At 46.2% G+C, this 24,533-nt stretch overlaps 2 protein-coding genes across 3 annotated transcripts in view; one reads left to right on the top strand and one right to left on the bottom strand.

Moving 5' to 3' along the window:
• LOC133229255 (protein sidekick-1-like) overlaps positions 1 to 6,222 on the bottom strand; it is a 65,728-nt gene extending 59,506 nt beyond the window's left edge. Inside the window, exons 1-3 of the mRNA XM_061385765.1 lie at positions 6,217 to 6,222; positions 5,545 to 5,582; positions 146 to 399 (exon numbers count right to left, since the gene is read on the bottom strand). Coding sequence (XP_061241749.1) covers positions 146 to 399; positions 5,545 to 5,582; positions 6,217 to 6,222 — 298 coding nt within the window. The remainder of the gene's footprint in view (positions 1 to 145; positions 400 to 5,544; positions 5,583 to 6,216) is intronic.
• The window catches only part of TMEM132B (transmembrane protein 132B), a 470,837-nt gene that overhangs the window by 107,819 nt on the left and 338,485 nt on the right, over positions 1 to 24,533 (top strand). The window lies entirely within an intron of this gene.

Here is a 24,533-nt window from a genome sequence, read left to right as displayed (position 1 = left end):
TCTGCTGCTAATTGAACCCCACTGCCCATGGTTGCTCCCCGGCTCCCTTGGGTGACCCCTTCCTGGTTCAGGGGAGAGCGGGCCTCTCTAGGAGCCCAGGTTTCGGGGTGCACAGGCAGCAGCGGGAAGTGGGCCTGTTGCTCACCATCCTGCAGCGTGGTGACCGCCTCTGTCTCGGCGCTGAAGTCACTGTCTCCAATGTCGTTGGTGGCCTTCAGACGCAGCTTATAGGAGGTGAAGGGCCTCAGCCTGAAACAGAAGAGACCTGTGACCATGGAGCCCCTACTTGGGGGGCCCCAGGAGGGGGCGTTCTGGGGCTGCATCCCCCAGGCAGCAGTGAGCTGGCCTGGGACTGCTGGGGAGCAGCCCCCAGCCCCCAGCGCTGGCTTGATGATCAGTCTAGGGGGACAGGAGATTCAGGGAGGGGGAGGAGGGGGCGCAGAACTCTCGGTGGGGATGGAGCTTAGGCTCAGGGCTCCTGGGGGAGGAAGCCACCTCCTGTAATTAGAGACACTTTTGTGCATGCACAAATTGCTGCTCTCCAAGGAGCTGGAGGATTCCTCCAGAGGCGCTAATTACCTCGAGCTCTGGCCCACTCCCCTCCCCGCTCCCCCAGGGCTCCCGCCTGCAGCTCCCGTGACCTGGGGCTCTAGGGTCTGCCCTGGCCTCCTCCCTCCTTGACTGAGCCAGCCAGGGTACCCAGCGCTTGACCAGCACGACCCTCTCTAACCCCCAGGGTGGCTCTACAGAGTGGAGCCGTCAGGATTCCCAGGTCATGAGGAGGGGACAGAGGCCTCTGCCCTCTGCAGAGACTGGTCAATGGTTGGGGTGGGAAGACGACTCTCCTTTTAAACAACCCTAAGTAAAACGGGTCGCTAGGAGTCAGACACGACTGAGCAACTTCACTTTATTTTTTCACTTTCATGCACTGGAGAAGAAAATGGCAACCCACTCCAGTGTTCTTGCCTGGAGAATCCCAGGGACAGGGGAGCCTGGTGGGCTGCCGTCTATGGGATCGCACAGAGTCGGACACGACTGAAGTGACTTAACAGCAGCAGCAGCAAGTAAAACCAAGATGATGTCGACTGCCCACAGTGAAATGATGTCTCCCCTCGGCCCATGGATGAGACTTTAGGGACACGAATGCACTTCTTGGTGCCACCACCTCGGGCTTCCTCTTTCCCTTCCATCCATCCACCCACCCAAGTTGTCCGGATCCACGGGGGTCTTGTGTGCCCAGCACAGAGCCACACCAACAACCAAGGCTTCAGATGGACTCGTCTGCGCCGAGGACACACACACCTTCACCACGTCCCTGGGGACACCTCCCGCTCACCCCATTCAGCAGCTGCTGCTAGTCCTGCTCACGAGGAGCCAATGTGGACCCCGCCTCCCCCTTCCCTCTGCCTCAGGCGGTGGCCCCGTCATCCTCTCTGTTTCCTGGACCCAAACATCCCAGGTGATTCTAGGTGCTCCCTCCCTGTCCCTTAGTCCAGACCGCCTCCAGGTTTCCTCACCTCGGTCTAAGCACAGCCCTCCTGCCTCAAACCAACCCTGCCTTCTTGCTTCCCATCTGACCTGTAAACCATTGGTTTTCGAACTGAGGACCAAGGAACCCTGAAACTCTAAGGAACCCTCTGGGGGTCCAGGGTCTCCACTCCCCTGTGTCAACCAACAGCTGCTCCTCATGCATCTGGTTGGTAATGGCTTCTGGGAAACACTTTGTTTAGAGAAAGGATTCTGCTATCTTGAAACATTGAGGACTGTTTTAGGAAGCCGTGATCAGAAAGCTTTCCTCTCCCTTTGTTTTCATATCTTCTCCTGCGTGAGACCTCCTGCGGTGGCTCTCTGTGAGTTCACACTTGCAGGGATGCTCTTGCATCACCGGCTGGGCCTGGTGCCAGGCGGTGCTGAGTGAACGCTTGCTAGAGGGACGAATGCAGGGGGACATTATCTGCCCCGGAGGTTTCTCGGGAGGGTTGAACAGAGGACGCATGAAAGCCGGCGCAGGCTGGGGACGTGGTGGGGGCCCCGGAAGCGACCCTTGTGTTCAGACGCAGCACTTCGGCCACCTGTGCGCGCGTGCTCTGTCGCTCAGTCGCGTCAGACTCCTCGTGACCCCGGGGACTGCGTCTAGTGCGCTCTATTTGGGACACGGTAGTGCACGTGGCCTACCACGTTACATTCAGCACTTCGCTCTTCTCTGAGGATTTTGGGAACTGAGGCCAAAGAGCAGGCTCTTTGAAGACCACCCTTTCTTTCCTGAACTCTGGGGTCTCAGGGAGTCGGGGGCACATCACGGGCAGTGAAGGATGACTTGACAGCTGGATGAGCGCGCCCGGGTCTGAGACGGACGGGCTGGGGCCAGGGGACCGGGAATCAGAGCTCCCAGCCTTGCCCTGCGCTGAGCAGACTCCCTTCCTCTAGAGGACCCACGACTGTCCCTGGGGGCCACGGAGCTGCAGGACTTTCTGTCTCAGCAGGAAAGCCCGGGGGGGAGGCTGCAGCAGGGCTGGGGGCTTGGACCAGGAGTAGCAGCGGAAGTAGGGAGCGGGGAGGGTCAGGGATGTCCCCGAGGTTCTGGCCTGAGCTCCTAGAAGAACTGATTTGAACCAAATTATCTGGTGGCAGTGGTTCTAGGCAGTGGTTGATTGGAGATGCCTGGTCCAAGCAGAGGTGTCAGGTGTACTGCCGAATTTGTGGGTCTGGTTTAAGATGTTTAACTGCCTCCCGCCCCAAATATTTGTCCCCCAACCAGTTCTGCCTTCCTCTCCCCTGCCCCTGCCTGGGGTCAGTCTCCAACTCTGCAGAGCACCTTGAGCACTGCCTCCCCTCCCCAACAGGAGCAGGGAGCAGGGGCCGCTCCCTGCAGACCTCCTCCCTCTGGCCAGAGGTGTGTCTAGGGCAGGGCAGATGGGAAACCAGGGCATCCAAACAAATAAATTAAAAAAAATTTCAGCCCATTTTGGGAGCCCTCACGTGGCTTTCCCCCTCCTTCCCAACCACCCCATCCCTTCTTTGCACTCATTCTGGCTTTCTCTGTCACCAACAAGAACAGAAGTCTTGATTTCCTGACTCCTTGTTGGCAGGGGTGAGTGAGGAATGCCCTCTCTCTTTGCTGCTCTGTCGGCCACCCCCGATCCCCCATTTAACCGTTTCCTCCAGGGAATCTGAGCAAGCTGAGCTCCTGCCCACAAAGCCGAGTCCGGGGGCAAGGTGAGGAACAAGGTGGGCTGTAAACACCATTGTGAGATGCTCCCAGCTTCATTCACGGATGGGCTGTAATGAAGACATAAAAGAACCTGCAATGCCCTTGTTTGTTTCAACTGGGAACAGAATTTGTGATTTTGGTTATCTTTCTCTCTAACTCTTTAAGAACCCTGAGCTAACCGCTTCCATCTCCCCTGAAGATTATTCAATCCTCCCCTCTCCATTCTAGGAGCTGACTGTTCTTGCTTTGGTCCTGATGTTTTTGGTAGGCTTCGTTTTGTTCTGGATGGCCAGGCTGCTTCCTAACTCAGAGCTTCGCTATTCTGCTGCCTTTAGAAATCTCAGCAGGGAGGGAGGGTGGGGGTTGCTTCCACTTACATGGCCTGGCACCTGCTGAATCTCTTTGAATGTGGCCTGGTTTAATGCTTTAATATTTGTGTGTGTGTGTGTGTGTGAACTAAAGTATTAATATCAATATAAAATTAAGGTTTAGGGAACTTACTGGCAACAGGTTATAAGTAGCTGGCTCCATTATTTTTCTCCATATTGAGGTGAAATTTACTTAACATAAAACTATTTTAAAGTGTGTAACCAATTCAGTGGTTTTTAGTACATCCACAGTGTTGTGCAAGCACTGAATCAATCTGGTTTCAGACCGTTTTCATCACCCCCAAAAGGAAGCCCTGTACCCCTGAGCACTCACTCCCCATCCCGCCATCGCCTGACAGCCACCCATCTGCTTGGCGTCTCTGTGGAGTTACCTATTTTTGGTATTTCATGTAAATAGAATCATACACTGTGTGGCCTTTTTATGTCTGGCTCCTTTCACAAAGCATCTTGTTTTTTGAGGTCCAGCCGTTTTGTAGCCTGTATCACTGCTTCATTGCTTTTTAAGGGCTGAATTGTGTTCCGTTGTGGGGATGGACCACATTTTGTTCGTTCGTCTGTTGGTAGACATTCAGAGTGTTTCCAACTATTTTTTTCCCCTCTTTTTTCTCTTGTTTGGCTACACTGTGTGGCATATGGGACCTCAGTTCTCCAACCAGGGATCAGACCCACACTCCCTGCAGTGGAAGCCTGGGTTCTTAACCAGTGGACTGCCAGGGATGTCCCTACCTGGGTTACTTTTTAAAAGCTCTGTTTATGATTTTAATGGGCAATCCATGTGAGAACCATTGGAACGACCTTTGGCCCCTGCCTTGGAGGGTGGGTGGGGGTAGGCCAGCATGGGGGTGGGGAGCTAGAATTGTGAGCCTGCCAAAAGACGCTTTTATTGTTAGACAAATGGCTTCTCAGTGGCCACTCTGTGGTTTCTTGTCCAGTGGTGCCTTCTCCAGCCCTGGCTGTCTCTTGTAAATAACCACCCTGTTTGATTTTTCTGCTTAGCACTTATCACCATCTGAATGAATCTCCCTTTGTTGCCTGGATGGATGGTTTACTTGTATACAATCTCAATTCTTTTGCTCTAGATGAGAGTGTGGTCTCCATGGGAATAGAGACCCACCTTGTTCACCCCTGTCTTCCCAGCACCTAAAGGGGTTCTTGGCGAACAATGTCAGGTTAGAATCTACTTTATCTATTTTCTGAAAATGTCGGAGGCTGGGCTGCTGCCAAACCTGCCTTTAGAATAACTCATGCAAAAAAAAAGAAAAAGAATAATTCATGCATTCATCAACCCATTCATCCATCCATTTAGTCATTTGACAAATATTTATTAATGCTCTCTCTGTGCCTGGCAGTGTATTTCAGTGCTGACAATGCCCCTTCTACCAACAAGCTCTCAGACTATTTGCAAGACAGACAGGTAAACAATCCCAATGTAGTTCAGGGAGTTAACACTGTGGAGGTGTGAAGTGCCAGTAGGAACCATTAAGGTTAGCTTTAGGAAGAGGTGTGTCAGGATTATTCTGGTTGCAAGTAACAGAAACCCAATTCAAGGTGATGTAACTAAAAGATAATTTAAAAAACTTATGTAACTCGAATGTCCTGGACAGGCTTCAGGTATGGCTTGATCAAGGGCCTCAACTGATGTCATCAGGACTCATTCTCTCTCTGTCTCTCAGCACTTATTTTTTCTCTGGTGGCTTTATTCTCAGGCAGGGTCTTTTCAAAGATGGACACTAAAATAGGGCTCTCATCCTACCAGCTTAGCAACCACACTGAGAAAATGACCATCTCTTTCCAATGGTTCTAGCAAAACCCCCAGATCTGATTTTTATTGACTGCAACTAGGTCGTGTGACAATCCTTGAGCCAATTGCTGTGACTTTTATTAGCCTGACTTGGGGGTCATGGGCCTTCTCCTGGAGCCAGGGAGGGGGTAGAATTACTTCACCTGTACCATTTGGGCAGAGAGTGGAAGTAGAGGGAGTCCTGCAAAGAAAACTGGGGCATGGGCCAGAACCACAGATGCCTGCTCTGAAAGTCTGGCTTAAAAGAACTAAGAAGAGGAAATTCCCTGGCAGTCCAGTGGTTAGGACTCCCCATTTTCACTGCTGAGGGTCGAGGGTTCGGTCACTGGTCGGGGAACTAAGATCCTACAAGCTGTGTGTGCCATGCGGCAAAAAAAAAAAAAAAAAAAAAAAAGGAGAGAGAGCGAGAGAGTTAAGAAGAGCTTATTGCACTCAGAAAGGATGTTCTGGACATTTGGTTCCCTCCACTCATATCTGTCCTGCACCCTCTTTGCCTTTCCCTGTGCCTGGGAAGCTGGCCCTCAGGGCTGCATCATCTGGCCCTCTTTGTCCTTCAGCTTCCAGTTGGATGTGGCCAGTGAGAGACCAGGCTGGAGCTCCCAGGCTGGGGCAGGAGAGAGTGGAGGCGGCTGTCCCGGGCTCCTCTTGCTTCACGGTGTCTCTGCCAGAGCTTCACCTCCTCCTGTTCCAGCAAGGAAGCCTCGCCTCCCAGATGTGGCTGTCACTGGTGTCAACCACGCTGTGCTCCTTCCTGGTCCCTTAAAGCCCCGGGGAAGCAACAGTTCCCCGGTCCTGTCAACATCTCCATTTCTCACCGCCATCGCTACCTGCCAGTTGCTATCTGCTCGTTTCCTCTGACTGAAATCTCCCCATTCGACCCATCCTGGAGGTGAATTCTTCTTCCTGCCAGGGCCCTTACGGACATGGAGACATTTGCCAGTGTGTTTGTTTCCTATTGCTGATGCTAGTTAGCACAAGCATAGTGGCTTAGAAGGACCCGAGTTTATTATCCTACAGTTTATTGTCAATCTTTTGGAGGTTGGAAGTCCAAGATGGGTCTTGCTGGGCTAAGATCAAGGTGTGAGCAGTGCTATTTTCCTTCCAGGGGCTCTAGGAAGATTCTTCAGGGGCGCTCTCCTGCTTCCTTGCCCTTCGTTTTTTGATTAAAAAAATAATTTTTTTTTTAAATAAAAAAATTTTTTTGGTGGGGGAGGCAAGCCATGCGACTTGTGGTCTTAGTGCCCCCGACCAGGATGGAATCTGAGCCCCCTGTGTTGGAAGTGCAGAGTCCCAGTCACTGGACTGCCAGGAATCCCCAAACTCAGTTTTTAATACCTCCCCTCCCTAAGCTTCTTTCTCTAACTCTCAGCCTTGAAGGCTCTCTTTGTGTCTCTGTTGAGAAAAGAGCCAAGATCCCTTTTCAGTCTTGCCTCACCCTTGAAATTACTCTATTATCGCGGCCGGATTCTCTCTGCTCTGTGAGTGTGGGCAAATTGACCGGATGTTAAAGGATGTTTCAGAAAAGGTCACTGATAACAGGCCTTTGATTAGTTCCTGAGAAAAGGAGTCGGTGATTCCTTTCCTGGGCTGGAACAGGGGTGGGGGGTGGGGTCAGGTGGGGTGGGGGTGCAGCCCATGGCTGCACAGATGTCTGATCAGAAAGGGCCTGGCTGGGTCAGCCGCAGGCCGTGAGCTTGCGGGACGCATCACGCCTCATCCATCACTGGGGCCCTCCCCACGTGGAGGATGCCCGTGGCTGCTGGCTGTGATTCTGGTGTTTTGCAAGCTGGAGCCGTCGGGCCCCTGAGCCGCTAAGCTGCACAGATGCTTTCCCTGTACGCTCTGGTTTGTAATTAAAACACGACTTGCCACTCTGATTAGATTGAGCGGTTAAGTTCATCTGGAAGAGTTTTTCATCCGCATTGTGTAATTAGCAACATATGATGCTTGTATTAGCTCAATTAAAAGTTATGGTGATTAATATGGGTATCAGAGCAGAACCATAAATCAACAGATTCGGGGCACTTGGAGTCAGGGGCTGGAAGGCAGAGAGCCAACCACTGCCCAGGCCCCGGGGAACGTAACTTAGGTGCAGCCTGGCTGTGCTCCTGGGTGGTGAATAAACAGAGGCTGGAGTCTGGTACCCAGCTGGGTTACTTCTGACATCGCTGAACCTCAGCTTCCCCATCTGGAAAATGGAGGTACCAACACTTGCCCCTCGAATTGTCCTGCAATGTGTTTTGCAAATGATCCTTTTTTTCCTGTCTTCACCCTTGATTCAAAAATGGGCTGACAGGCATTATCTGTCAGCATTAAAAACCATTTCTCCCTTCGAAACAGCCATCCCACGCTGAGATATTTATCATTCAGATACATTTCCGTGTGTGCAAAAATGTGGAAATTGTGCTAATAGTGATGAAAGTGATTGTTTGTCCTAGGAGAGATTTGGGAAGATCCTAAACTGATTAAAGAAATTATGATATATCCAAGCAAGGAAATACTTTGTAGATGTTATTAATTAAAAAAAGAATATAGCAGGTCCATTTATAGTGAGTCAGTTTTTAGAACTGACTCTAAGATGTGCTGTGAGGGACTTCCCTAGTGGTTCAATGGGTAAGACTCGGTGCTTCTGATGCAGGGGGCCCCGGGTTCAGTTCCTGGTTGGGAACTAGAGCCTGCATGCTGCAGCTAAAGAGCCTGCATACTGCAAGGAAGATGGAAGATTCTGTGTGTTACAGCTAACACCTGGCACAGCCAAATAAATAGTTTTTAAAAAATGAAAACAAAATAAGATGTGCTGTTAGTGGATAAAGCAAGATGCAGAATGAGGGGGTAGAGTATGGCCTGCTGTGTGTGTGTGTGTGTGTGTGTGTGTGTGTGTGTGTGTGTGTGTGTACAAAAGAATACATATGCAAATGTTTGCAAATATTCATTCCCTTGAAATTAGCAGCTCCTGGGAGGGGAAAGGGTTGTTTGGGGGATAGGGTAGGAGGTGACTTAATTCTTGTTGGTGTATCTTTTCAATTTTGTGCCATTATATATTTATTATTTACTATTTAATTAATTAAATTTAAAAATATTTTAGAAGAAAAATAAAAGAGACAACCACTCAACCCACCTTCCCCCCAAAAACTGAGAAAAAAGGGCCCAGTCTAGTACTTCACATAGATTTTCTCGTTTAGTCCCTGTGACAGCCTACTGAGTGATTTTTCTTTGGTGTGGAATTTTGTATCTGGCTTCTAGATTTTTTAGTACAGAAATGAAATATAAAAATCTTAGACGCCCACGCCATGACATTCTGGAGTGGGAGAGAAGAAACCTTTGCCTTGACCAGAGTCCTCCTTTTGCTTTGACCTAAATTTGGGCATGGACCAAGGTTGTGACTATAGACACGTCACCATGAGCTGTTCCCATCAGCCCCTCCTGCTGGGCTGCCCAGGACCCCTTAATGAAGCTTGATGGCCCCATATGTTCCCTAATCTATGAGATGCTTAGGTTGGGTAGCAGAAAAGGGAAGCATATAATTCTTGTTGAAGGTTTTTTTTTTAAAAAGAAAATCACCCAGCAATGCCACTTGTAGGTTATACCCCCCAAAATTGAAACCAGATCCTCAAACAAAATACTGTTCATAAATGTTCACAGCAGCACTGTTTACAATGGCCAAAGGTGGACAAAATCCAAGTGTCCATCAACAGATGGGTGGACAAAGAAAACGTGCAATAGTATTATTTAGCTATTTAATAAAGTACTGGTCCTTGTTATACCGTGGATGAACCTTGAAAATTCTGAGTTTTAAGAACTCAGACACAAAAGACCATATACTGCATGGTTCCGTTTATATGAAGTGTCCAGAACAGGCAAATCTTTAGAGAGAGAAAGCAGGTTGGTGGTTGCAGGGCGCTCAGGGGAGGAAGGAATGGAAAGTGACTGTTCAGTGGGTTCACTTTGGTGGTGATGAGCATGTCCTGGAATTAGAGATGGTGATAATACAACGTGGTGAATGTACTAAATGCCACTGAATTGTTCATTTTAAAATGATTAATTTCATCTTACGTGAATTTCACCTCAATTAAAAAAAATTAGAGCCATCTGGAAGGGGAGAGGTCCTGACCCTCTGATTATTCCATCATTGCTCAAGAGATCAATATCTGGAATGTTGTGATAATTTGGACTTAAAAAAAAAGTACCTAGTCTGTTTAGTGAGGTTTCCAGCAGCACCTTAGGGACTTGTGATGGAGACGGAGGAATGCATTACCAGAGTTTGGACCAATATTCTGGATGATGCTGACAGCGCATTATAGTTTTTGCTTTCCGTCGTATTACATAGCGGTGCTTGTTTTTTGTGTATCCTTTTGGAGTTTCTTTGTGTGCATCCAAGCAATTACTAATATACATTTTAATTTTTTTCTACTTTTCTCATAGGAAAAATAGCATCCTTTTGCATTGCTCTGTGGCATGCTTAGCAATACATCTTGATAAACGGAGGTTGTTTTGCATCAGGGGCTGGGGAAGGGACTCCTTCCTTTCTCCAATCACCATTTTTCAGAACTGAGGCCGTTCTTGCCCTAACCTGAGTCTGTGTGAAGAATCCTGGGGCCACCCAGCCTTGCTGCCTGGAGATCTGTAAGGATGGCTATGGGATCTTGTTCGGCTGCAAACCTTTAACAAGCCTACAAGATGAGGCCATTTCATGGAGGCCCAGCCAGTCCTTAAACAAGTGCAGATTAAATCCCTGTGTATTCAGTATTGATTTGATCTGGGCGTCCTGCCAGTCTCGGAGGAAGCCAAGATGGTGATGCAGGCCCTTCTCTCTCGGCATCTCCAAGAGGTCTGGGATGACGACGCGGACTGGGCTCGTGTTTTCAGGCAGCAGGTGGGGCCACCAGGCTCCTGGTTTTGATGTTTTCTTGGTTGAGCAGGCAATCAGCAGGTCCTGGAGGCTGCATAGCAGCCTAATGGGTCTCCGTGCTTATTTTCTTGTCTGTCTGTATCTGTTTTTCAGATTGTAACCAGAGTGAGCCTTTTAAGATGTTCAATCAGTTTGTGTCCCTCCTTTGCTCCAAGTCCCCTCCATGGCTCCCAGCTCACTCAGTGTAAAAATTCACAGTTCTGAGCAGGGCCCACAAGTCCCTGCACACTTCCTTGTTCTTCACCAGCCAGTGGCCTCATGAGAGATCCTGAGAAGCCAAGCACACTCCTACCCCAGGGCCTTTGCATGCACTGTTCCATCCGACTGGAATGATCTTCCCTGACATTTGCATGGACCACTTGCTCAGTGCAACATAATTCTAGTCATATGTCATCATATCAAAGGGGCATTTTTTTTTTTTTTTAACCATCCTGCCTCCAATGTCACCCAAGCCTCTTGTTCTTATTTCTTGCTTTGTTTTCCCTCAGCGTTTATAGTCATTTGACATAGAATATAATGATCAGTTTATCTGTGTTTTGCATTAGAATGTAGCTTCATGAAAGCAGTGACCTCCTTTGTCTAGTTCATTAATGTACCCCTAGGACCTAGAATAGTGCCTGGCACATAGTAGGTGCTCATTGAATACTAATTGGAGGCATGTTCAATGAGCATTTTGTCATGTACTTGACACATGAGGGTTTAGTGAGAATAAGACATACTCCTTCTCTTTAAGAAGTTTAATGTCTAGTTGGAGAGGTGAATGTTATTGTTTTGTTCATTGGGTTCTATAGGCACAGTGCCTTGGGCTTACAAGTATATCTGGGATTAAACCTCAGTAAAGCTGGAAAAAAATATACAAAGCAGTTATAACAATCAAGTATGTATTTAAATCTTAAGCTTGTTATACATACCTTTTGTAATCTGCCCACATTAATTTTAATGAATCAGTGGACATTAGCTTGTTTCTAACATTTTGTTATTCTTCACACAGAGCTAGAAATAATTGTTTGGAAATAGAAGAAGAAACAGAAAATTTGAGACCTGAAAAAGTCATTGGTTCCAAAATATAGAAAGAAAATGGTATACAAAAAATAGAGTTCAGATAGCCAAAAAACATAAAGTTGACTGATCAATCGCAGTTTGCCTTGACTCATAAAATAATTTTATATAATCTGGGTTGCAGGAGAATTTCAATACATTTAGTCCAATGGAAGCCTTGAAAAGGAAGAAGCCTGGAAAGGTCCTAAAAATGCCTTGAAGATAAGTGGCCTGCCTGAAATAAAGTGATTAAACAGTGTGATTAAACCCTTGCAGGAACAGTAGAAATTTAGAGAAGGGAGAGTCAGGGGCCGTTCTGGGAAGGCTTCCTGGAGGAGGTGTGACTTGAGTTGAAAGTCTGGTAGAATTTGGATAACTTGTGGTGGAAGAGGAGACTGGAAAGAGGAGTAGGTTTCCCGACTACTTGGTGCCTGGGCCAAGCCAGTGAGCTCAACACAATGGCGCCCCCTCGTGGAGTAGTCTCCCTGCCAAGGACTGCCGCTCAGACTTGTGTGGCCACGCAGTCTGTCTTTTGAGGTGAGAGCAACTGTCTTGACAGTTACCTCTGAACATCTGCATAAGGAAAAATTGGATTGCCTTCTGAGCCTCACGCTATTATTCTGTAACTGCTGCTAAGTCGCTTCAGTCGTGTCCGACTCAGTGCGATCCCATAGACGGCAGCCCACCAGGCTCCCCTGTCCCTGGGATTCTCCAGGCAAGAACACTGGAGTGGGTTGCCATTTCCTTCTCCAATGCATGAAAGTGAAAAGTGAAAGTGAAGTCGCTCAGTCGTGTCCGACTCTAGCGACCCCATGGACTGCAGCCTACCAGGCTCCTCCATCCATGGGATTTTCCAGGCAAGAGTACTGGAGTGGGGTGCCATTGCCTTCTCCGATTCTATAACTAGGCACATGCTATTTCAGAAGAGGGAGAAGAAACAAACCCACCCAGCCTTCACTGGAATGGGGGTAAAAGGAGCAATGGGTGTTTTGTAATTCAGAGAGAGGTATGTTTCTCTGCCCCCTTGACTTCATAGGGTGAGCTGCATGGTGTTTTCTTTTTCAAAAACTTTTTATTTTATATTGGAGTACAGCCAATTAACAATGTTGTGATAGTTTCAGGCGGACGGCAAAGGGCTTCAGCCATACATATACATGTATCTATTCTCCCCCAGACTGCTCTCCCATCCAGGCTGCCATGTAACATTGAGCTAAGTTCCCTGTGCTGTACAGTAGGACTCTGCTGGTTACCCATTCTAAACACAGCAGTGTATACATATTGATCCCAAACTCTCCAACCATCCCTTCCCCCATCCTCCCCCATCTCACCCCGGCATCCATAAGTTTGTTCTCTAAGTCTTGAGCTGCATGTTTTGTTCTTGCTTATTTATCACTACTTTCCTCCCTCATTGACTCAAGGCGGTGTACAGAAACGCATCAGTGTAATAAGATTAAAACACCGGGGGACTTCCTTGATGGTCCAGTGGTTAAGACTTTGTTCTTCCAATGCAGGGGGCACAGGTTTGATCCCTGGTTGGGGAACTAAGATCCCGTATGTTGTGTGGTGTGGCCGAAAAAAAGTAATGTTTATTCCCACCCATCCCACTAATCAATATCTTTGTTGAAGGATTGGGCAGGAACTGTAGAATCAATAAATTATAATGAACTGTAAATACAGTGCAGGTCATAAAGTGAAATCACAAGTCTTGCAAGAAATGTAGGATTTCAGGAAGTCAATGAAAGTGATGTTGGCAAATTGCCAGACCCACAGCAGAATACGTAGGCCAATGAGGAACTCTCAGGACTGGAGCCGTGAGGGTTGGAGAATGTGAAGAAGAGGAAATCGACCGAACTGTTAATTTAACAGATGCTTCAAAATAGAATGATTTGAGTACCAAAGCAATAAGAGATGACCTCGGGGAAGTTGATGATGTCCTGAAATATTTTTGCAAAAACACGCATCTTTATGGTCATGTTAACGAAAGTCAAATGAGAAGAGAAGGACACTGCATCCTGCTCTTAACGATTTTGTTGGATAAATCAGATGATTACTCTCAACTGTTTTACTCATGCCTTAGTCTAAGGATTGGCCAATGGTTGCATTTGTAATTTACATTTTGTAAACATAAAAAAGCAGTCTTATTTGCAAAAGTTTTATTTCATTTTTTTCTAAAGTGCTAGTCATACCTTTTTTTTGGTAGTAAAGTTCACATAATATAAAATTCACCATTTAAGCCATTTTAAAGTGTACAATTAGGGAATTCCCTGGCAATCCAGTGGTTAAGACTCCAAACCTACTAAGGGTACAGGTTCCATCCCTGGTCAAGGAACTAAGATCCTGCAAGCTGCATGGTCAAAAAAAAAAAAAAAAAAGAAGTCTGATTACAGTGTGGCATTTAGCACATTTACAATGTTGTTAAAACCATCACTGCTATCTAGTTCCAGAACATTTTCATCACCTGAAAATAAAACCATATCCATTAACAGTCCTTCCCCATTTCTCCTTCCCTCCAGCCCCTGGCGACTACTGATCTACTTTCTGTCTTTATGAATTTGTGTTTTCTGGACATTTCATACAGTTGAAGTGATATAATATGTGGTCTTCTGTGTTGGGCTTCTCTCATTCAGCATAATGTCTTTAAGGTTTATCCGTGCTGAACTGCATGCGCCAGAGCTCCCTTTCTTTCATGAGTGAGTGATGCTCCGCTGAACGGATTTACCACACCATGTTTGTCATTGCTCCGTTGATGGACACTGGGGTTGTTTCCACCTTGGGCTACTGTAATTAATGCTGTTGTGAAGATTCGTGTGCAAGGTTTTGTTTGAACATCTATTTTCATTTCTCTTGGGTGTATATCTAGGAGTGGAATTGCTGGGAGTTCCCCTGGTGGCTCAGATGGTAAACAATCTGCTTGCAATGCGGGAGACCTGGGTTCAATCCCTGGGTTGGGAAGATTCCCCTGGAGAAGGGAATGGCAACCCACTCCAGTATTCTTGTGTGGGGAATTCCATGGGCTGAGGAGCCTGGTGGGTTACAGTCCATGGGGTTGCAAAGAGTCAGACACAACTGAGTGACTAACAGTTTGAACATTTGATTGTTCTAAATGTCTTTTGAACATGGTAATTTGATGTTAATTATGTTCTATGCTAATCCTGTTAATTATGATACAGTAAGTCTGTGGTAATTCTGTCGTGCTTTTTTTAATGGTAAAGTTTCTGCTCTTAGCTTGTTATCAGTCCAAAAATCCCATTTTACCATGTGATGGATACTGGGGCTCTTTCCAGTCTTTGCTTTCTTTGAAAAAAATGTAACAGGCATCTCCTTCTATGTACATCTTTGTGTGCAAGTTCAAATATACCTGTTTGGTTTTCCTTTTAATGCAGCAGGAACAATTCCCCATTCCATTTAGTAGCTTGCTCCCAGATATGGGTGTCAGAGTTGCATATCCCACAGAAATGTCAGACCAAATTAAGGGGCCCAAGCCTGGGAGCTAGCACCCTGGCTTCCAGAGTCAGTTCTACCACGCACCAGGTACTTGACCTCTTTGACTTTAATGGGATTAATAATAATATTAACTGACATTTCTTGAGTACTTGCTATGTGCCAGGCACCCTTTTAAGCTCTTTACTTATACTGATATATTAAATCCTCACAACAACCTTCTGAGAAAGGTATTGGTGTCTCCCATTTTGCAGATAAGGAAACTGAGGCACAGAAGATCAGCGAATTGCCTAAGCTTGCATAGTTGATAAATGTGCTCCCTAACTAGTAGAGTGTTTGGGGAGAGGTTAATAAAAAGGTAATGGTAGAGAATGGAATCAGGTCTGTCCTTCCCTCAGTTTTCTCATCTGTAAAGTGGGAATAGGATTTACCTAGCAGGATTTATTGGATTGGTCATTCCTCCATTGATTCTTTTAGCCAGGATAAATGAAGCCCACCATAGAAGGTGATGGAAAGTTGTTACAAGGTCCCAGGTCCCATGGAGCCCTCCACCTAGAGGGAAGGTTCTTTAGCATTAAAGCAAAAGCATATTTAGTTAGTGACTGAACCCAGTACTTTGTAAACTCTTGGGAACTGGTAGTTATAATAATGGATAATCACGTGTGTCATAAACTGTTAAGTGCTGTGCCAGCGTCAGGTAGAAATGGTATTGAAAATTCTATTGTCTGTTAGAATTTGCATGGAGTGGTGATGAGAAAGATATGAGGGAGACCCACATTCCTTGCTACTTAATACGCTTTACATTTGTTGAGGGCTGACTTTGTATCAGATCTGTAAGTGCTTTACATGTATTAACTCATATAATCCTCATAAAAACCCCACGGGGTTGGGGGGAGGGAACTTCCCTGGTGATCCAGTGGTTAAGAATCCACCTTCCAATTCAGGGGACATAGGTTCAATACCTAGTCAGGAAATTAAGATCCCATATGCCTTGGGGTAACTGAAGTTGTGTGCCACAACTACTGAACCCTCATGCCACAACTAGAGAGAAGCCTGCGCACCATAATGAAGAGCTGGCATGCCACAACTAAGACTCCACACAGCCAAAAGTAAATATTAGGAAAAAAACCCCAAAGGGAAGGTACTATCATCCCCACTTTACAGATCAAGAAATTGAGGCACAGGTTGATGGAGTAATTCACTCAAGACCACCAGCTTGGCAGAGGTGGGGTTCAGATCCAGGCGGTCTGGCTCTAGAGTCTGAGATGGGAATCACTTTGCTCTGTGGGGCTGTTTTGATGGGTCTGGAGTACTGGGGTAGGGAGGAGGGGCCAGCCATGCCACAAGGGCAGACTCCTTCCAGGCCAAGAGAGGCGGCTTTGAGGACTGTAGGGATCCACCTGAGACGGCTTCCTCTTGATCCCAGGGGAGCCTTTCTCGCAGGATCATGCAGAATCAGCAGCTCAGAGACCAAGGCAAATTTGGCAAGCCAAGAAGAAACCGTGGTCCCTGGCCTCACCCCTTGCCACTACCATGCTGGTTCAGCATCCCACCACTGACACCCTTGGGTTTCCTCTGGCCATCAGAACCACTCAGCTTGTCAGATGTTCCAGGAAGTAATGAATTCCAGAAGTCCAGTTCCTTGCTATAGGATAATGCTGAGTTTTTCCTGTACTTTCTCTTACAGCTGCCTGGCAGGATGGAGTCAATTGGTCACAGTGTTCATGCTGTAACCAGAGTGTTATAGCTTGTTAACTCTCTTTATTGACCTCTTCCCATCTCTGTTTCACTTCTGACTCTCTGCCTGATGTTTCCTGGGGTCACCCCTATCTGCATTCTAATTCTTATCTCAGATCTGCTTCAGGCGTTCCCCAGAGTTGCTGGGATCAGGCCCATCATCCTCTGGAGCCACTGGCCTGAAGCCCACCTCCCGTTGCCCTTGGTTTCTGAGCCTTATAGCACAGACTCTGAAGCTTCATTGAGGTTGGACCGGCTGGAACTTGCATGGCCTCTCGTTCCCTGGCCAGCTGCCTTCATTAGCACCTCGGAGGCTCCTGAGACCTGAACACATGCGTGTGAACAACTGCAGATGGCGTGTGAGGAGGGATTTGGCCGTCTGGATCTTGATTAATGGAGAACTGTGGAGGTTGGCACCTTTGGACTGGGAAGGCAGCAACAACTCTCTTGGCTGCTGACCCTGAAAAGATTTTGGGGAAAAGTCAATTTGGGTCTTGATGCTCTCTGGATCTCAGCATTTCTGAAAACGCTGCTGTGTCCACCATGATTCCCTGGAAACCACAGAGAGCAGGCAACTCAGATGCTTTTGCAACAGGCCAAGTGGTCAGAGCTGAACTTTTTCAAGCTTGGAAGGCTCTCTTCTGTGGTTGTAAACCACATGTGTGCTTTGGAGGGGCTGGTGGTGTGCAGGGGGATTGCTAGAATATTCTCTACGGTAGACAACCCTGCAGGCCCATTGAATAGCCCTGTCGCTTCTCCTTTGCTGCTAGAATAATATTCATTCTAGAGACGATGGGTCTTTGTGAATCCTGATTGGTCTTAGCTATGTGTCAATCAGCTCCGTCTTTGCAGTGATTGGGCTAAAGCTGGCCATGTGACTAGGTTGTAGCCAATGAGATAGGCAAGCAGGTGTGCAGAAGGCTCTTTGAAAAATGCTCTCACTTGGAGACAGGAGTATGCGGAGCGTTGGGGTTGGGGAAGTCCTACTTTACTGCCCACCTCCTTTCTGCTCGGGATGCAGTCCCATGAGGACGTGCTGACTAGCGTAGCCACCGTGCGGTGGCGGTGGTGAGGGGAGAGCTGGCCAGCATGCTGAGGAAGGCAGAGCAAAAAACTGGAAGCATGCCTGGGTCCCTAATGACGCCACTGAGCCTCTGAAGCAGTCCTGCAGCCGCCTACCTCTGAATTTCTCTGCTAAGTAAATAACACGTCCTTATGGCTTAAGCCACTTTTAGTTGGGGTTTCTGTTATTTCAGCCAAATGCATCGTGACGGGTTAAGGTCACCGTTTTCAAGAAGTCTTTTGGGGGATTCTTTAATATTTCATCACTTGATCCAGGATTTGTTTGTGAACTCTCAGCTCTTTACTGAATCAGGACTTACATATTTGCGCTGCAATGCAAGTGCACTGAATTCCAGCCCAAAAGGGTCACTGATGTCACTTGGTTCATTCCTTCTCAGGTTCTCAAGTCCCCACATCCTAGAAGACTGTATCGACATCTCTATTAGGAATCTTGGGGGTTGCTATGAAGAGAAACTCAACTCAAACTGTCTAAATAAATAATCTGTTTATCTATCTTTCCATCCGTTGAAAGAATTTATTGGCTCTGCAATGAAAATAAGACACAGAGTGTCTACTGTTTCAGCTTCAGGTATAGCTGTATCCAGGGGCTCAAATAGTGTCATTGGGAACTTTTTTTCCTGCTTCTGGCTTTTTTTTCTTTGTTGACTATGTTCCTGGGCAGATTTCCCTCATGAGGTGTCAGGATAGCTGCTGATACTTTCAGATTTGTATGCTCCCATCCTCCCAGTTCTGCAATCCCAGTGGAAAGAGAAACAGTCTTCCACAATAGTTTTATCATTTCTCCTAGAATTTCATCAAAGGGACCCAGCTAGGGCCCATCCTGGAACCAATCATTCTGCTTAGGAGGATGAAAGAGTGAAAATGAAAGCTGCTCAGTCCAACTCTTTGCGACCCCATGGATATACAGTCCATGGAATTCTCCAGGCCAGAATACTGGAGTGGATAGCCTTTCCCTTCTCCAGAGGATCTTCCCAACCCTGGGATCAAACTCAGGTCTCCTGCATTGCAGGCAGATTCTTTACCAGCTGAGCCACCAGGGAAGCCGAAGAATACCGGAGTGGGTGGCCTATCCCTTCTGCAGAGGATCTTTCTGACCCAGGAATTGAACCAGGGTCTCCTGCATTGCTTCACCAACTGAGCTATCAGGAGGATAGAGAATGCCATTTGGCCTGGGTCACACGCTGGCTGGTATCAGTCTCCCTGAACCCCATGGGCTTCAAGTGGGGGAGGAGGGCTCCCGAAAGAAAGCTGGGAGGGATGAACAGAGGAAGGGGACTGGAGACCAGGCAGGCAAAAACAACAGATGTCTCCTGCGCAGTCTAAGGTATTTTGGGAGGAGAGGAGACACTGCAGATTTCCTGTAGTTTCTTTTTTTAATTGCTAGTTGTAGAACCTTTTGTTTTTTTCAAAAATCTTACACGTGAGGCCAACATGTAAAGGAGAAGGATGTGGTGCTTTTCAACCTGCAGCTTCAGGGAGGGGGTGGGGCAAGTTCTCATCTGTTTGAATCGGTAGCTCTGTGCTTCTTAAAGTGTGGTCCCTGGGCTGGCAACTTTAGCACCTGGAAACCCATTAGACATGCAGATTCATGGGCTTCTGCTCTGGACCCAGGCAACCAGAAGCTCTGTAGGTAGGGCCCACAGATCTGTGGGTTTCTGCCCCCCAACTTTAAAAAACTATTTTGACTGCACTGGGTCTTCATTGTGGTGTGCTGTCTTCTCCAACTGCTGCACGTGGCATGTGCGATCTTAGTTCTGTGACTAGGGATGGACCCTGACTCCCCTGCGTTGGAAGGTGGATTCTTTTTTTTAAATCTTTTATACCGATATATTTTACTTCATTTATTTTTAATTGGAGGATAACTGCTTTACAGTGTTCTATTGGTTTCTGCTGTCCAACGTGAATCAGCTATAAGTATACATGTGTCTTCTCCCTCTGGAGCCTCCCTCTTACCACCCAAGGTGAATCCTTAACCACTGGACCACCAGGGAAGTCCAGGAATCTGTGTTTTAACAAACGCTCCTGGTGAATCAGAATACGCTAAATCTTGAGAACTACTTAATATAGAGTACAGAGGTGGAGCCTCTTTTGGCTTGGTTGCTGGTTTGTGGCCTGGCCACACTGCTGCTACCCTCTCTCTTCCTTTTGTGAGTTATGTTAGTTTCCTAGGTTAGGCCACGCTCCCTCCAAAGGCTCTGGTCCTTCCTGGTCTCTTGCAGCTTCTGGTGGTTGCCTGCATTCTTTAGCTTATAGACACATCATGCTAATCTCTACCTCTGTTGTCACCTGACCTCCTCCCGGTGTGTGTCTCTACCTTCTATTTTCTTAACACTTTTTGCTTTTATTTGTTTGGCTGCATTGGATCTTAGTTGTTTGTTGTGGCATGGGAACTCTTAGTTGTTGCACGTGGAATCTAGCTTCATGACCGGGGATCGAAGCTGGGCCCCCTGCATTGGGATCATGGAGTCTTGGCCACTGGACCACCAGGGATGTCCCTCTTCGTCTTATAAAAACACCACTTATTGGATTCAGGACCCACTCTAATCCAGTTATGACTGCATCTTACCTAATTACATCTGCCAAAACCGTATATCCAAATAAGGTCACATTCTGAGGTTCCAGGTGGGCAAGAATTTTGGGTGGGGCACAGTTCAACTGCATGAATTACTCAGTGAGCTCAAAAAAATGTGAAGTTTTATACCACATCCATCCCTGAGAATGGAGTAAACAGAGCCTTACTTTAAATCTAAGCAGGAAAATTGGGCATATTTTTCTCAATAAAAACAATATAAATAACCTTGCACATTTATATTGCCCTTGTCCGCATGGTTTTTGAAATGTATTTTTTAGTGGTGGAACTCTTTTATCCCTGCAAAAAATATTGTGCAGGAACGTAGGCTGTAAGACACAGCGGTTCTGACTCCAGCCAAGTTAGGAGCTCGGCACACTCTTTGCCCAAAAGTATTTTTTAAATTCTAGGATTCCAGAGAACAGAATTTGAAAGCAATTGCATATGCATTTTTTCTCAGAAAAAAGTAAAAAGACAAAAGTTTTGTAACTCTCATACCAATCCCCGTTAATACTTAAAAATATGCATATACAGGTTAAAACAGTTCAAATAGTACATAGTATATAAAGTTATAAAATGAAACTTCTTTTGTGTTCCTCTTCCCCCAAATTTAGTCTTTAAAGACACCATCTATGTGTCATTCCAGAAAAATCTTACATGCACGTGCAGTCTCTGTGTGTGTTCTGTATGCTTTTTTATCTATATGAAAGTAAGCAAAGTGTACATAGTTTTTTTTGGCTGCACCGCGTGGCTTACAGGATCTTAGTTCCCTGACCAGGGATCGAACCTGTGTCCCATGCAGTGGAAGCTTGGAGTCCCAACCACTGGACCACTACTGTACTTTGATTTAAAAAATTCACTTATATTCTAGAGCTTTCCCCCCAAATGCACATGGTAGATCTAGCTTAACCCTTGTAATAGCTGTGTAATATTTCCACTGTCTGTATATATTATAATTTATTGAAAAACCTCCCTGCTGATGGGTATCTACATTGTTTCCAATTTTTTTCCACATTGTACACAATGCTGGTGTGAACGTCTTGGTCTTCTCATGCATCTGCACTCTCTCACAGTTCCTCTGCTAAAATCCTGCCTTAATTCTTTTTAGAGCTTCTCCCCAAGAGTGTTTCCAACTTGAAGGAGATGGAAATTTGAAAGTGAGGCGGTCGCCTTACATTGCAGGCACTTGATTACTTAAATTTCCTCTCCCAAGAATTTCTTCTTAAAAAAAAAAAAATCAGCCTCCCACTTCTCTAACTTTAACCTACTTCTCTTTTCTAGACAAATGCATGCAATAGACAACCCTTGATCGTGGAATTTTCCTGATGAATTCCCAGCCAATAAACAAACATCTCCTGATTAGTTGAATTGTAAATTGGCTTTAGGAGAAAGTTTTAGGCACAAATATAGAATTGACACCTGCTTGCCAAGACAGACAGGGATGTTCTGTAAATATTGGGACAGGGTTAAATGTACAAAGTCACATTATGCATTTTTTCCCTCTCATAAATATATAAATAGCTCCCATGTTGTTCCTAAGGACCCAAGCTTGACTTCTTTGGGCAATTAATTAATTGAGGCGTTCAGGCAAGTTGTTTTGTTGTTCTTTTCTGTTTTTAGATTTGGCAAAAGTATTATTATGGACTCCTCTAGTGAATGAGTGGATCTTTTTGATGAGAGTTACTTTAGTGTAAGGAGTCCCCAGCTTGGAGAAGTTGGGAAAATCTTTTTTTCTTCAGAAGGTCTCAGTTTCTTCATCTGTCAAATGGGTTGGTTATATCAGAGCTGACAAAAGTTTTCCAGTTTGGCTGTTCCATAGCTCTTTGAGGGTCATACCGGCTTGTATGTAATGTTATGACATTATTACAATGTTATTGTTGGCTGTGATGTTATTGTCTTTGGATGTTTTTGACTTAGGTGGATCAGTGTGTTAACCTTGGGAAAGGAGACTTATCCAGACCAGGAATAGGGTTATTAACTAAACCAAATGTCTGGTAAAAGTAGTTAGTAGGCCGTTAGTCATTTAGGACTAGCTTTGGCTGTCTAGAGCAGAGGAAACCAAAATAATAAGGACTTAAACATGGGAGAAATTAATTTTCCTCTCTTCCCACTGGTGTAGTGACTCCATGTATCAAAAAGTCATGGATTCCTTCTACCCTTGGCTTTGTCATTCTCGGCCTGTGACTTTTATTCTCACGGTCACCTTGTGGTCCCAGGGGGCTCCGGCTATCACTTCCACCTTCTGGCCAGTGGCTGGAGGAGGCGGGTGTCCCTGCTAGCTGTTTCAGCTCTCCTTGAGCATACAGTCATCTCAGAAGTCCCGCACTGAACTGATGAAGTTTTTTTGCTTAGGACTCTATTCATGGAAACATAAGCCTGTGTCTCCAAGTCAGGGGACCCACCTCACACAGCTACCTCCCTAAGAATCTGGTACAGTTTTGGACAATAGCAGCCATTTAGTAAGTACTTGTGGCTTGATAATTGGATTTTCTGCTAATTTAATAGTGCATTGGAATTTCTTTTACTGACATTATTATAGAATGATGTATAAGGGTCTCTCTCTCCCACAAGAGACCAATGGATCTTTGTAGTTGGGGATGCGGACACTTTCCCTGGCAGTCCCTTAGCACGGTTTCTGGTACATGGTAGTCCTTTGTACATGTTTATTGGGCATGATCATCAGGCTATTTTTTAAAACTTTTTATTTTATATTGGAGTATAGTTGATTAACTATGTTGTATTAGTTTCAGGTGTATGGCAAAGTGATTCAGTTATATTTATGTATAGGCATTCTTTACAAATTCTTTTCTCATTTAGGTTATTACAGAATATTGAACAGAATTCCCTGTGCTGTATAGTAGGTCCTTGTTGGTTATCTGTTTTAAATACAGCAGTGTGCACAACCAATCCCTAACTTCCAGTCTATCCTTCTCGTCCGCTTCTCCCAGTAACCATAAGTTCATTCTTCAGATTTGTGGATAAAAAAGTTCATTTGTATTATTTTTTAAAGAGATTTTACATGTAAGTGATATCATATATTTCTCTTTTTCTGTCTGACTTCACTCAGTTTGACAGTCTCCAGGTCCCTCCATGTTGCTGCAAATGGCAGTATTTCATCCCTTTTAATGGATGGATATTATTCCATGTATATTCCCGTTGTAGCACCTCTTCTTTATCCATTCCTCTGTGGTGGGCATCTAGGTTGCTTCCATGTCTTGGCTGTTGTAAACAGTGCTGCAATGCACACTGGGGCTGTTTCTTAAACCAGCGCTGATCCTGTAGACTCCAGGATAAGAACATTTGTTGTTCTGTGACATCTATGATCAGGTGAGAACATTTCTTTCCTTTTGGCTTCAAGTTGGAATTATTTTCATGTTTCTCATACTGAATATGTAGATGGATGTGATGTTGGTCTTGCCTTATCTGCTGGTGCCGGATGTTGGGGCGGACCTCTTATCTGCTGTGGTTCTCAAGCTTTGCTGTGTAGCATCATCTCTTAAAAAATGTTAGTTGCTCAGTCGTGTCCAACTCTTTGTGACCCTGTGGACGGTAGCCCACCAAGCTTCTCTGTCCATGGAATTCTTCAGGCCAGAACACTGGAGTGGGTAGTTATTTCCTTCTCTAGGGGATCTTCCTGACCCAGGGATCAATCCCTGGTCCAGGAAGATTCCACTTGCCATGGGGCAACTCAACCCATGCTCTACAACTACTGATCCTGTGCTGCAGAGCCCACAAGTCACAACTACTGAAGCCCGTGTGCCCTAGAGCCTGTACGTCACAACCAGAGAAGCCAGTGCAATGAGAAGCCTGTGTACCACAAGGAAGAGTAGCCCCCACTCGCTGCAACTAGAGCTGAAGACCCAGTGCAACCGAAAATAAATAAATAATACAAAAAATAAACACCACCTTATGCCTTCTGTCTGCTCCTGCCGTGTCCGCCTGGCCTTTCTGTTCTTTGGAAAGGCCAGCTGAGCTCTCTGCCTTTGGGACTTTCAGATAGACTTTTCCCCTGTCTGTAATTTTTTCATGGGTGCCTGAGTTTGGTCCCGAGACAAACATTAGGATGAAGGTAGATCACTGGAGGGGTGATCACAGGCAGTGGGGGTGGAGACAGGGAAGAGAGCACAGGTGATCACAGGCGTGCCGATGGCCAGATCACAGGGCACCTGGGGCTCATTGCCCCTGGGTGATTGGCTATAACACACCTCCAAGCAGCCCCACGCAGCTGCAAAGGAACGGAGTTTTATCACCACCTCTCCACCCTTCCTGGCTGGCACTGCCCATATCAGGCTGAACATGCTCCAGGGGCCAGGAGAGCCTAGCCAGAGAGGTAGGTGTTCGAAGTTTAGTTCAGT

The sequence above is a fragment of the Bos javanicus genome, chromosome 17 (assembly GCF_032452875.1).
Source record: "Bos javanicus breed banteng chromosome 17, ARS-OSU_banteng_1.0, whole genome shotgun sequence".
Taxonomy (NCBI): Eukaryota; Metazoa; Chordata; class Mammalia; order Artiodactyla; family Bovidae; genus Bos; species Bos javanicus.
Note: the sequence above shows the minus strand (reverse complement) of the source record. Positions and strands in the feature narration are given on the sequence as shown.